Raw genomic sequence first — 14,969 nt, 5'->3', positions numbered from 1 at the left:
CTTTTCCGCATGTAGTTCTTGTGAAACCCCACCACCACTACCACCATGAAAGGGCTTCCACTCCTAAACCAGTCTTGATAGGTTTCATAAGAAGTAACTTGTAAGTTAACATTTTAAAGGGAATCTATCAGCATAGTCAGTAATACTTGAGTAGAACTGCAGATATGGACTCCAGATCACTATTTTTTATTTTCCAACTGCCCCCCATTACTCCAGTGGTAGCGCTCAGAGCTATGCTAAAATGCATTGTTGGGACCATTGTGCATGCGCACAGGAGTCCTCTTTGTTATGTTGGCAAAGCACAGCAGTCCAGACTGTGTATTTTAGTGCAACTTTGAGAGCTGGCAGAGGGGGAATAGGGAATAAAGAAATAGTGGTCTGGACTCCTTATCTGAAGTACTACCCCTTTGAAGACATGGTGATTTTCCATTTCACTTTTCACTTCCTGCCTTCCCGGAGCCATAAATTTATATTTTGCTGTTCACATAGATGTATGTGATATACATATGATGGCTTGTTTTTGTGGGACAAGTTGCACTTTTCTAACAGCACCATTTAATATTGGATGCTATAGTGGGAAGCTAAAACCAAAAATTCCAAATGGGGTGGAATTGAAAAAAAAAACAATTGCTTCATAGTTTTATGGGTTTGATTTTTACCATGTTCCCTATGTGGTAAATCTGACCTGTTCTCTTCAGTCTTCCTGGCCAGTATGACTACATTGTATAGTTTTTCTTGTGTTTAAAAAGAATAATCTTTTTGGGAAATTTTCTCTTCTTTGCATCGGCACATTCTGACCCCCTTAACATTTTAATATTTCCAGCTGTGTATGGGCTCACCTTTTGTATGTCTTTTTGATCACTTTTTCATAAATTTTATTTTGCAAGGTGAAGTGACGAAAAAAACGGCCATTTTTATTATTTTTTCTGTGGCGGCGTTCACCACACGGGACAAATACATTAATATTTTTAATATTTGTGTCTTTTGGGATGCAGCGGTGCATATGATCTTTATTTTGAAATAATTTTTATTATGGAGAAAAGGGGTGATTAGAATTATTATATTTTTATAAACTTTTTTTTAGATGTTTGAGCCTCCCTGGGGGCTTGAATAAGTGATCTTCAGATCACTGGTGCATTATGCCCTCTCCATCCCTTCTGGGGGCCCATTCTGTAGGATCCCATCTCTGGGACCCGCACCTATCTGACTTTGGTGGCATATCATATTGTCTCTGAAATAAGACAACCACTTTAAGCAAATTGCTAAGCCCAGCATAAAACATTTTACAATAAAGGGTTATTTACTAGATAGAACAATGATTTACGTACTTCCTTCATCAACGTGCAAATTCACTCTGGTTTCACTTCTCTTTCGTACTTCCCAATTTGATATATTAAACACAATGAATCTGTCTAGAATTGCATATTCTCTATTAGGCTACTTTCACACTAGCGTTCAGAGCGGATCCGTCTGGGGTCTGACCAGACGGATCCGCTCATATAATGCAGACTTGGGATCCATTCAGAACGGATCTGTCTGCATTATATTGTAGAAAAAATTCTAAGTGTGAAAGTAGCTTCAGACGGATCCGTCCAGACTTTACATTGAAAGTCAATGGGGGACGGATCCGTTTGAAAATTGAGCCATATAGTGTCAAATTCAAACGGATCCGTCCCCATTGACTTACATTGTAAGTCTGGACGGATCCGTTTGCCTCCGCACGGCCAGGCGGACACCCGAACGCTGCAAGCAGGGTTCAGGTGTCCGCTTGCTGAGCGGAGGCTGAACGCTGCCAGACTGATGCATTCTGAGCGGATCCGCGTCCACTCAGAATGCATTGGGGCAGTACGGATCAGGGCCGCTTGTGAGACCCTTCAAACGGAGCTCACAAGCGGAGCCCCGAACGCTAGTGTGAAAGTAGCCTTAGATATACTCTGTGTTTAAACTAACACTATATTATCAGTTGTATCTTATTTTTATTATTATAAATTATTATATATTATAATATTCTTCTTATTATTAGTATTTTTCTTTTTCTAGAAACACACATACATGCACAATCAATTCAAGAGAAAAAGCATGTTTAATTATTGCCAATTAAAGTACCCCAAAGCACTGAGTACCCCAAATACACTGAGAAAGTAACGCCAATGGTACTAGACTCAGCTGGCAACAGAAACATAGGAGCCTTGCTTTTCTTACTTCTCCAAAACAATGGAAGATTGAAAAAAAAAAAATTTAAACTCATTTGGGATATCAAGAATATGCCATTTTCCTTCTTTGAGGAAGGGGGATAGGAAAGAAGACAATACAAAAAGGTGGGTAGTAATCATGTGGCCACCTTGTCATGAGTAAAGGTCAAATATGATTCCTTTAAATGTTCCAGATATCATGTTTATACAGCATATTTAAAAATCTCAGTGGCCCCTGACTGCTACTTAGGCATCTGATTCCTGCACAGCTGGTCACAAAATGGCTGGGAGCTTTAGAGTAACATATATTAAGTACTTGAGAAATATGTTCCGCATAGGTAGGTTCACACTTAAAAGTACAGCAAGGCATTGCAAGTAAAACACAATTTTAATTGAAGCCATAACAGCAATTGTTCAACAATATAACTCTAGGAATTTACAGACTAAACCTATAAGGCACTAAAGAACATATAAAAATAGACAAACAATATAAAAATAAAGCAAATTAAAATCTGAAAAAGAGAACAGAGTATATTTTCATAGTGATTACTGACACAATGTAAATTCATTTATGTTACAGCAATAATATTGAATATGAAATCTATTTCAGACTTAGCACAAAGTGTATAAGCAACTTTTGCCATGAGTACTGATATATATTAAAAAAGTAGATCCATGGATGGATATCTGATACCACTTTATGTACCGTTTCTATTACTCATTTTGCCCAGGGTCCAGTGTTCAGTCCAGTCCAAAGAGTTGAATTAAGATGCCAAACTTGTTTTGACTAGAAATGACCCCACTCCATTGGCCATGTTTTGTACTGAAGCTTAAGCCCATAAACAATCTGGCCTGGCCACGGGATCCACTATACCATAGAGGAGCAGCCCAGCAACTATCAGTAATCCACATGTGGATCCCATGGTCAGGCTGCACTGTGTATGGTCACACTGGCCAATCAATTACGTACTTACACTTGGGACAGAAGCAGAGCTCTCTGGTTCTTCTGTGGGCAAATTAATGTTGATAGCTGCCCTCAAACTTGCCCAGAAAAGAGCATGTTTACTTTTCTCCTGTGGCCATTCCAGATACGTTCTTTGCTTCATGAGAGTTTTTAATTTGAAATATTTTGAAGGAATAATATATTGTGGGATCGGTTCCAGTAGAATAAGAATAAGGTTGTCTGTGTTCTCTGTATAAAGCTTGTGATGAGCAAAATATAGTTCATAATGACACCACTCACTCTGAACAAAGTGTGGGGACAACACAAAGATAGACTTGTAGCTATTATCAATGCAGTTTATGATGTTTTCCACTATGCTTCTCCCTGGGGTAAAATTTCTCTCATGCTGACAGATACGCATATTATTCATGCTCTGAACGTTGGGCAACAAAATGTTCTTCACCCAAGATGCATCATGTTCACTATAGGAGACAAAGGCGTGGAAGGTGTAATCTCTCCTGAGTTCCTCATAGCCTTTCTTGGAATTCCCAGACTTATGCTTGTTGCTTACCCATTGCCAACCCGTTTTCAAAAACCAAGGTACATCAAAATACTTACACAGACCAAAAACTAAAATAAGGCCAATAATGATTGGTACAACAATAACTGGAATCATTAGGAAAACATTACAATAAATCTCAGGCAGGTAGAAATCCTTTAACATGAGCCCTTTTAAATTATCAGGCCTTTCACAAGCATATTGATCCGGCCAACCAATAAATTTTGCTGGGGACTTGTTTCTCTCATTTATGAATTTTTTTAACTCACAAAAACAATGGAATGGGTTGTTTCCGATGTTCATTCGTTCCAGCCCTGAGCAGTTTTTGAGAGACTCAGGGGATGGATATGGAAACTGGTTGTACTCAACACTTATCATCTTAAGATGGGGGAATAACAGGCAATCTGGAAGATCGGAGAGTCTATTATATCCAAGGTCAAGATATTCTAAATTTGTCAAATGTGTTATTTCGGATGGGACAACCGATATTTCATTTTTCTGCAAGTTAACCATTGTGACGTGTTTTGGCAAACACTGAAATACAGAGCTGGGCAATGAACAAGATGCCATATTTAAATTTCTTATGCTCGGTGACCAGCGGCAGTTATTTTCACTGTACTCGAGAGAATTCTGACTGACATCTAGATATTGTAAGGATGTCATCCTCTCCGTCATGAGGCCTACTTTAGACAACTTTTCTAACTTATTTCCTGTCAGTTTTAAAGTTTTCAACATAGTCAGCGTCGAACAGTTCAGAAAAAGATCATCTGTAACTGCATTATTGGAAAAGTCGATGTACTCGAAAATGCTAGGTTTAGAAGGGCATAACATAAAAAGTAAATTGGAATTACTAATTGTCAAATTCTTAATGTTCATTTCAGAGAACAACCTGTACAAGTTGATTTGATTGAATATAAATGTTTCTACAGCAACATGGTCAAATAAAAGTTCTCTCATCGAAGTGTTAGCATAGACAAATTGTACATTATATATTAATCCTTGAATCTTGAAATTATATACATGTAAACTCTCCAGAGAAGAGTACCATATTTTCTGAAGAATGTTGACAAGATTACCCCATAGTAAGCCAAGGTTCCTCATTGTTAAATGGGTAACCCGAGAGTTATTAATTATTGCCGAAATATATTCATCATGGACTGCTTCCCATTTACCAAAATTAGATAGTTCCAAAAACGTTGATGTGTTAACAGCATCAAAAAGTACACTGAAAAGTTCTTTTTGATTATACAGAGAGGAAAGGTGTAACTGGTTTATATTCAACACCAAAAGGCTAGAATTTTCATATTTATCTAAACCATTCAAATCAATGAATACATGCTGCAAATGTAAGTGTGAAACAGATTCCAAATCCGATTTAAGAATATTAGCTGCACCAAGACCTAAGTATTCCAGTTGCAAGAGATTCCTCAAGCCTCTACAAACAGACAATGTTGTGAAATTATTAGAGGAAACATCCAGATGATGAAGGTGAACTGGAAAAGTGCTAGATATATTTTGAAGATGGTTGTTGGATAAATCCAAGTATTCCAGGTAAAAGTTAGAGTCAAAAACATTACAGTTTATCTCAGAGATTTGGTTATGGGACATAATGAGGACTCTAAGGACCAACAAATAGCCAAAGTCTGTTGCTTCCAGTTTTTGGATGTAATTGTGTGATAGATCCAGCACAGTAATTTCTGAGGACAGATTTGTTGGTACAGTGGTCAGTTCCCAGTAGGAGTAATTAGCAATAACGTCATTACCCACAATCACTGGATGTCTATCACATTGGGCGAACATGAAGACAGCAGCCAGGGTGAAAATGAAGATGGCAGCCATAGTTTCAGAGATGTCCTTGTTTCTTCTTGAAGTCTGGTTTTATACTGCAAATTAGATACAGGTGATTAGTTATTAGGTAATTAGAGTTGGTTGTTAGTTAACAACAGGCACAATATGTCTTATATGTTCTCTCAAAAGCTTTGATAATGTTTATGACTTAAGTTTTGAAATAGAAAGCTTTTATATTTGTCATGTTCCTTCAAAATATCAGTACCATCCTTTCATCTTCCCCCTCTGCTGTCTGTAGGTTGACAAGAATGTATATATGGGGGTGAACTAAAATATGATTGCCACTTTAGACTACACACAGAGTTTGTGTGTACTCTATAAATCCGAAGTCACTCAGGCTTGGATAGAAGCTGTATACACAATACATGGATTTTTATTTAAGAATATGTTCTTTTTTATTTTGAATGCATAGCCAACGCATTTTGGGATTTTCTGGGAAATTTATACTGATGACCTATCCTCTTAATAGGTCATCAGTATCTGAGCAGTGGGGGTCCGACACCCGTGACAGCTCACCAAGCACAACGCTGTACATTGTATAGGGTCTGTGCTTTGTATCGCAGCTCAGCCCCATTCACTTTAATGGGGCTGAGCTGTGCCTAGGCCATGTGATCGATGAACGTGACATCACATAGCCTAGGCTAAATTGAGAGAAGGCCGCGGGGCTGCTGAAAGCGCCAGTGCCTTCTCAAACAGCTGATTGGTGGGGGTCCTAAACGTAGGATCCCCTCTAATCAGATATCCAGAGGTCCATGAGTATAAAAGTCCAAGAAAACCCCTTTTTCCTAAGCAGTACTATTCATAGTCCATTAAAGCTATTATTTTTTCTGAATTTGTGTGGTGATGTATTTGGCTGAATTATACCTCACTGGATATCAGCTTTATTAGTTAAATGTTCTTTAAGGAAAATTCTAAAAATTACCTTCACTGAAGTTTTTATGCTAAACATATTTCTATTAATTTTTTGTGATTTATTTTTTATTTTTCATGTCACCATCTGAATTAAAATATGCTTCTCAGTAGTCATCTCATTATCATCATGTTCAGGATTACTATGAAAGATACCACCTCTCTATAGATAATAAGAGATCCATTATTCACAATATGTGATTTTCAAAACGTATCTACTCTAAATATCCACACAATGACCTCTGCACAGGTCACAGAGCATACCTAAGAAAGTCTCCTATAGACAACAATGAACATCTCCTGTCTGGACACCCATGTTGTTGCTGTAAAGCATATCTTTGAAAGTTGTTACCTTGATGTTGGTATATGGGCCCGACACACGTTTGATCAAAAACGTGCACTAAAGACCTTACATTTTTTCATGTATAATAGGTATAGTAACAATGTAATCCAGAGTAATCTCTAATCTCTAGTTCAATTGTTTGCATTTTTAACAGTGTGCTTCTATATTTAGTTTGCTGTCTGTATGTTAGCTTTATGGATGTACACCTGTAACTTTGGATGTGTAACTTTGAATTATGTCTAAATTTTCTTGTACACCCAAGGGAATTGTAAGCCAATAGTCATCACAAAATGGAACAACCTCCCATATATATATATCAATACCATGCATAACACAATCCACTCATGCCTGTGGCAAAGAATATATACCTATGTCCCAATTTAAAATTACCAGACCGCATAAATATAAATATAATTTATTGACACAATTTATAAATCACAGTCCATACATAAAACCAAGTGCAAGGAAAAAAGCGAGATCCACATCAGGAGACACAAAAGGCGACTCAATCCCACATGTACATAATAATAAAGTGCAAGTGCATAGTGCATATAAATGTCCAATACATATCATATACAGAGTCTATTTACCCATTATGTGTCTCCTCTGGGATGGCGCCTTTTTCCTTGCACTTTGTTCATGCTTTTTCTTGTAGTATGTTTGGAGGCTAGCTCACTCCTTTAGATTGAGCACTCCCTGCCCATCTGCCCAGGGCTTCTAAGGCTACTTTCACACCAGCGTTTTTGCTGGATCTGTCATGGATCAGCAAAAATGCTTCCGTCATGATAATACAACCAATTATAAAAATATGAATTAGATGGCTCTCTATCTGGTAACAATGGAGTTTGGTGCTCGTGTCCAAAGCTGACTCACCCAGTCAGAAATAACTATTGTATGTGATAAATGGGGGACAGGCACACAATCTATGGAATTACAGATTCTCAACAATTAAATTTATTATAACAATGTATACATACAACATAAAACTATAACTTAATAAAAAGAGCTGGTATACTTTGGTGAAATAAGTATACCAAATTGTTAATAACAAAATATGTTTAAATAGCTTCAGCGGAGCGCTCCCGGAAAGTTATAATAGAGCCATCTACAGCGCAAGAGACTACAGTGTGAGAGACCGCAACTGCTTGACCAGACACGTGAGACACTGCAAAATCACGTGGATCGGCAGATCCAAGTAAACCCAGTGTGAGCGGAACAGTACAGGAAACGCAGCCAAACCAAGCGGGACGCCGAGCCCAAACAAATATAAAAGCATACCCACGGCAGATCACATACGGCCGGGGCTGGTAAGTCTGTTCTCCCACTAACGTGGGATGCCACAGTTGGAGACAGACAAACCGTAAGTAAACCACTTTGATTTCATGTATGCTGAATAGAGAGTGTGCTCCGGATCCAGAAGAAGCGCAAGAAGTGGGATAGTTAATTATCTTCATGTCCAGATGTCTGGATAGTGATAAAAAAGCGGTGCTCACTGTAAAAGGACCATTACAATTCTATTCCATTTCTGCAGAACTGTACATCTTCCCTCTTGCAGAACTATTTTTTAAAAATAACTCCCAATTTTACATGTTTGGACACCGATGCTATATGAGAAAAAGGTGACTGCTGCTAAAATAATTCCTTTTTTGTAGGACTATACGTGATATGCTAATAGAAGGATTATAGAAATCTTCCTTTTGCAGGATTATATGGCCTAATTTTCTGGATATCTATCAATATCTTTAATCAATATATTTTTGCATATTGCATCTTTTTTCTTTTTATTAAGTTATAGTTTTATGTTGTATGTATACATTATTATAATAAATGTAGTTGTTGGGAATCATGAGATATCTGTAATTCCATAGATTGTGTGCCTGTCTCCCATTTATCACATGATATTACAACCGTCTGCATCTAAACTAGTAATGACGGATTCGTCATGAACACCATTGTAAGTTTGAGAAAGCGGCCTGCAGAGTTATTCTGACTGTGATAGGGACGCAGCCAAACGGAACAGAATGCATTCTGGTGCATTCCGTTTCGTTCAGTTTTGTCCCCATTGACAATGAATGGGGACAAAACTGAAGCGTTTTCCCCAGCTATTGAGATCCTATGACAGATCTCAATAGCGGAAAGGGAAAGCGTAGATGTGAAAGTAGCCTAAGCAGAGTATAAATATAGCTGGTTCCTACACCGCCCTGAACATTGTAGGCTTAAAGGGGTTTTGCAGTCGTTAAAATGGATGACCACCCGGGGGTCTGACACCAGGCACCCCCGCCAATCAGCTGTTTGACGAGGAGGCAGCAGTCTATCTGAGCTTTGCTTCATTACACCACATATAGTGTGTAGCAGCGGCATAGTGTGATTAAAAGGACCCACTCCATTAACTTGTACTTGTATTACACTGCATTTCTGAGACAAAGTGCAGTGTAATGAACAGGAAGCGGCACTCGCATGGAGCACCGAGTCCTCTTCAAACAGCTTATTGGCGGGGTGCCGGCTGTCGAACCTGATCAGATATTGATGACCTATCCTGAAGATAGGTCGTCAATATTAACGGCTGCACAACCCCTTTAAGTTAGGCTCAGGAGAAGCAGTTCTGCTAGTGTAAGGTACACATCTGCAGATGCCACCTTGATGTTGGTAGATGGGCCCGACACACATTTGATCAAAAATGTGCGTGAAGAGCTTCCATTTTTCATGCATAATAGGCACAGTAACAATGTAATCTTATACAGAAAAAGACAGAATAAAATATAAAAATCTACCATCAGAAAATAAAATGAAATTAGAAAAAAATAAGTTTTATTATCTGGTTTTAAATAGCACAAAATATATGTGATACATTCCCTTAGCGGACAAGAAGACAAGAAGAAAAACTCACATCCTACGTGAAAAAAATAACAATATTTCACAACTATACAACTATCCCTGGTGTCAATTTAGGCTTGCCCTGTTTAAGCTCAGCTTACCACTTTTGTCTAGAAATGGTATTCTAGTTTTTCTTCACCATCTCACCCCTGACGCTGCCCCCTCAAAAAAAAAAAAAACCTTCATCCCCAGATAGAATTTACAATTTTTTGTTTGCAACTTTTTAAAAACGATACACAAATTAATCTAAAGAAAGTCATGAACATAGTTAACCACACCCACTATCCCACCTACTTGCAACAAAATGTGCAACAGGCTGTCACAATCTCTTCCGTGACAGGGGTCAGAAGATCTGAGACTGGATGCACATGATGTGATCTGACAGCCTCTTTGGTTTCACTTGTTTCTGTGTTGTTGCTGGTTATGACCACACCTCTTATCTCAGGTGTAGCTTAGGTGGTCATTCCAACTCCTCTATTTAGTCTGGTCTCACCCATCATGCTATGCGCTTGATAGCTTATTTCTGGTTGTGGAGGTGCTGGTGTTTTATTCTCCTCTGAGTTCCTGCTCGTCCGTGTACTTCGGAGTTAAGTGTCTTTTCCCTATTTCCCTTTTTGTTGTATTCCCCTCTCTTTTGGTATTAGGCCTGAGGGAGTCTCCTGTTCCTTCAGCTGGGAAGGAACAGGTCATCTTTTGTCCTGACACTATTTCCAGGGCCCTTTAGGGTCATATAGGGCTCTAGCTTCCTGCATATGAACATTCCTATCATCGAGGTCTGTTCATACTGATAGTAGTCCGGGATCGGTTTAGGGATTCACTAGGTGGTGACGTTTCCCCTTTCCCTAGGTTCTAGGCCTAGTACCTTTTCACTTCCCTCTTGTATTCGGTGTGGAGTTTACTACTCACACGCGCTGTGACACAGGCCTCCACTAATTCCCCCCATGAACTGCATAATTCACAGGTTCAAAAAATAAGGACTGTATAAGGAATCATGCACACAAACGTGTGTGGCCCATGCCCGTATTGCGGTCCATGCCCGTATTGTGGTCCGCAAACAATCTTTTCATTTTTCTGCTCACATAGCCTTATGAGGGCTTGTTTTCTGCAGGACAAGTTGTATGTCCCAACGCTACCATTTAATATTGCATATAATGTAATCCAAAGCAGGAAAAAAAATCCAAATGGGGGAAATTGAAAAAAACACACAATTTCACCAGTTTTATGGGTCTTTTATTTACAATGTTCGATGCGTGATAAAACTGAACAGTTACTTTCATTCTACAGGTCAGTACGAATCCGGCATTACCTTATATGTACAGTTTTTATTGCGCTTTGATACTGATAAAATTTAAAAAACATTGGGAAAAATCAGTTTTATGTTTTCATCGCCATATACTGACCCCTTTAACTTTTTGTAGTTATGTACAGAATGTGAGCATTCATTTTTTGCGGGGCAATCTGTACTTTTCATTGATACCATTCTGGGGTGTGTACGACTTTTTGATCACTTTTTATAAAAAAAATTGTGGTAAACGAAGCGGCCAAAAACTACAAATTGACCAGTTTGACTTTTTTTTTTCATTTCGATATGGGTAAGATATTTTTATATTTTTTATAGTATGGGCGTTTTCACATGTGGCAATACCCATGATGTGTATTTTTTTTGTTTTTTATTTAGGTTTTGATTTATTATTTGGCGTACAGCTGTTCTTAAATTGTGTCTGCAGTGCAGGTGTTTTACCCCTGATATTTCTTAGCAATTGTGATGCGAGACTATTGCACCTAAGTGTATTATTGTGGCGCAGGCTGCCAAGTGTCTATGTGGTCCAGGTTGTTTTTTGTGCATCCATTGCCCAAATGAAGGCAGCTTCTGTGTGGGACAAATATTTTGTCCCGTCTTTCCTGCAAACTGTTTTTCTGCAACGTACTGTATGTAATTTTGTTTTCACATCTTTGGTCATGGCTCCAGTTGCTCCTGCATCTGAAGTTATTTGCAGGGACATTTCTGCCCTAGTTTTCTCCTACAAATCAAGGCTTTCCCTAAATAAAGTATATTAGAAAAATATTTCCTATCCCTGTCCCTACCTATTAGAAAAAAAAAAGTTAACTTTAAGTTCATTAGACAAAAAGCTGCTTGGAAAAGTTCAAATATTACATTGTAGAACACATCTGAAAAAGTGTGCCAAAAACTCTCAACTGTGCCACAAAACATACACATGTGGACAGAGTGTCATAGATTTAAGCCGCTTTGATCGCCAAAAAGGACCAACAAATAGGTACACATGTTAAATGTGTCGTCAAAAAAAGCATACCTAAGTGCGCCTTAAGAATTTGTTGTAAAAAATCTTAAAATGGCGCAGGCGTCGCAAAACACAACAAAACAGGAGCAACAATGTTAATAAATTGTGTGGACAGAAAAAAAGGCTATCAAGGAGAGAATATGACAAAAAAATTGAGCAGACACTTCGGTAGATGTGCCCCAGTGTGAGGACAACAGGGGGCAAACAGTATGTGCACCTCTCCTCAGGCATTCAGCTTCAATGATTCCAGAGACTAAGGGCTGTTTCACACGAGTGGATGCCGTGCGTGTCATCCGCAGCGTGAATGACAGCCAAGCCGCGCACTGGACAGCAGAGACACGGAGCATTAACATGACGGATAATGCTCTTTGCCTTTCTGTGATCTTTTTACTACAAAATCACAGAGACATAAAGTTGTCACTGTGATTTTGTAGCAAAAAGATCACAGAAAGGCAAAGAGCATTATCCATCATGTTAATGCCCCGTGTCTCTGCTGTCCAGTGCGCGGCTTGGCTGTCATTCACGCTGCGGATGACACGCACGGCATCCGCTCATGTGAAACAGCCCTTAGTCTCTGGAATCATTGAAGCTGACAGATCCCTGTGTACCCTCCATTTCTTTCAGATAAAGAGAAGAATTGGAGAATTTCCATTGCTACAGCATGACAGTCAGCAAAAGAAAATCTAAATCCTCTTCTAAAATCCTCAGCCCAAAATATTCTGCTATTGAGAATCCACAGCATTTCCACGACATGGCCGTACCCTATGAGCTGCTTGATATGACATTTTTAGTATTAGAGACTGAACACAGTTCTTTCCACTTAGCTGTGGGACTGCGTGCCTTCTCTTGTTCTTTGTATATTGCTCTCACGTATCTCTGTATCAAAAAGAGGAACAGATGACATTACAGAGCAGGGATGACGAAATAGTTGGTGATTTTATAAAAGCATGATATGCTGCTATTTGTCCCAACCAAAAATGTGCTTGAAAGAAAATGTGCCCTTGAGAGCCACCCCATGCCATATAAGCCTGATAAGGTCTCTGGACAATGCTTCAAATTGATGAAAATGTACATTTAGGTATTGTCAGTCAACAGTATCACGGGCACCGCCGATTTACAAAGTCAATCAACACGTTTACAAATTCTGCTTTTTAGGCCTTATTCTCACGTTCTGGATTCACTCAGGAATTAGGGTGTATTCACACTACCGTATCAGTTTTGCGGTCTACAAAATACTGATGCGGTCCAAGTGCAGGCCCCATTCAAAAATAGCGGTTCCTGTCCGCAAAACAGACAAGAATAGGAAATGGTCTTTCATTTGCGTCTTGGCCACACGAATGCAGACAGCACATGGATGACATTGGGCATTTTTGCAGGCTCATAGAAATGAAGGGTCTGTATGGGATCCACAAAAAATGTGAATCGGACAGAGACCTAAAAATACGGTCATGTGAATGCCCCTTTAGGTAAGGACAAAACCTGGCACTGTATGTTAATAGAGTACAATATGCCACATTTACATGCTCCAGAAAAAATCCACAATAATGAACGGGCCACGGATTTTAATCTACACTGTGCTTGTTATAAATGGTGAATTCATGCTGAAAAGTCACAGATTCATTGAACTTGAATCCATCTGTAGATATGTCTTTCCACGTCAGACATTCCAGTTTCAGCTGCAGATTTCTGCCATGGGTTGGGGTGCCTTCACACGCGACAGATTATTACTGAAAATCAGTTCCATTCTGCAGAAATCCATGTGCTCGCCTCACCATTCAAATGAAAGGAACTTATTTTCAGTCGCAGAATTTTCTGCCACAAAACCTGCCCTTGTCCTCCAAATTTATGCAGATTTGCTTAGTGCTCACCGGGCAACATAGGCTATAGTTAGTATAAGGTAAGTAGAGAAACCAGTACAGTCAGCAATGTCGTACATGGAACTGGTTATGCTGGAAGGTCTATTACATAAATGTGAAATCCAGTAGCCTGCATACAGGAAGCCACCACTGAAAAGAAATAGGTTCAATGCTCTAAGCACAATCCAGAACAAACTAAAAACAAAAGACTCAAATACAAAATATTCAATGCAAAACCTTCACAAAACGTTGGTCCATCATACTCACATAGGTCTGAGACGGCCATGACTGGCCGCAGGGTGGCATGCAGCAGAGTAATGGTATGTGACAAGCAGGGCACAGCTCTGGCAGAACAGGAAGCTCAGACACTTGTATGCACAGTACTGTGCGCGGCACAATGCTCCTGCCTGTCACGGTGAGATCATTGGGTCACATTATAAATGAAAGCTTCAGTTTGGAAACGTAAAAAAACTTCCTTGTTCAGTGATTTCTATCATGTATTGTAGCCAGGTGGCTGCTGCAGAAAGGCTTTCATTTGCAAAACTGGTGTAAAAATAAAGATCCTGTTAAGGCTACTTTCACACTTGCGGCAGGACGGATCCGACATGCTGTTCACCATGTCGGATCCATCCTGCCGCAAGTGTGAAAGTACCCTAAGGCTCAGTTCACACCTGAGCGTTTTACAGCGCGTTCCTACGCGCTGTAAAACGCTCAACAAGGAGAAACCAATGCTTCCCTATGGGAATGGTTCTCACCTGGGCGTTTTACAGCGCGTACGATCGCGCTGTAAAACGCCCGACGCTCACACAAGTACAGGAGCGTTTTTTTGGGCGCTTGTCGCGCGTTCCCGTACATAGACTTTCGGGAACGCGCGACACTGTGTGTACACTTGTCTCTGTATGCGCGCTTGTAAACGCCCGTACAATCGCGCATACAGAGCGCTCCTTTCAGAACGCTCAGGTGTGAACTGAGCCTAACAGAGCCTTCAATGCAGGTGTAAACACAGCCTTATTTGCGTTTTATTAAAAATCTGCAAAGGACCTAGGTGCTGCAGGCAGTGTGGTTACTTCTTCTATTAACCCCTTCAGGACCTTGCAATCTTCTGTTTTTGCTTTTTTTGTTTTTTACTCTCCGCTTTCCTGAAG

General features: G+C 39.5%; 1 protein-coding gene across 1 annotated transcript; it reads right to left on the bottom strand.

Moving 5' to 3' along the window:
• Positions 1-2,561: 2,561 nt before the first annotated feature.
• LOC120990274 (toll-like receptor 1) lies at positions 2,562-14,238 on the bottom strand. The gene is made up of 2 exons (XM_040418986.1): positions 14,092-14,238; positions 2,562-5,577 (listed from the first exon to the last, which is right to left on the bottom strand). Exon 2 carries the CDS (start codon positions 5,531-5,533, stop codon positions 3,155-3,157), a length of 2,379 nt encoding a protein of 792 aa, XP_040274920.1. The 5' UTR covers positions 5,534-5,577; positions 14,092-14,238; the 3' UTR covers positions 2,562-3,154.
• Positions 14,239-14,969: the final 731 nt, after the last annotated feature.

This window comes from Bufo bufo, chromosome 2 (genome assembly GCF_905171765.1).
Source record: "Bufo bufo chromosome 2, aBufBuf1.1, whole genome shotgun sequence".
Lineage (NCBI taxonomy): Eukaryota > Metazoa > Chordata > Amphibia > Anura > Bufonidae > Bufo > Bufo bufo.
The sequence above is the reverse complement of the archived record's forward strand: the minus strand, read 5'-3'. Positions and strand labels throughout refer to the sequence as shown.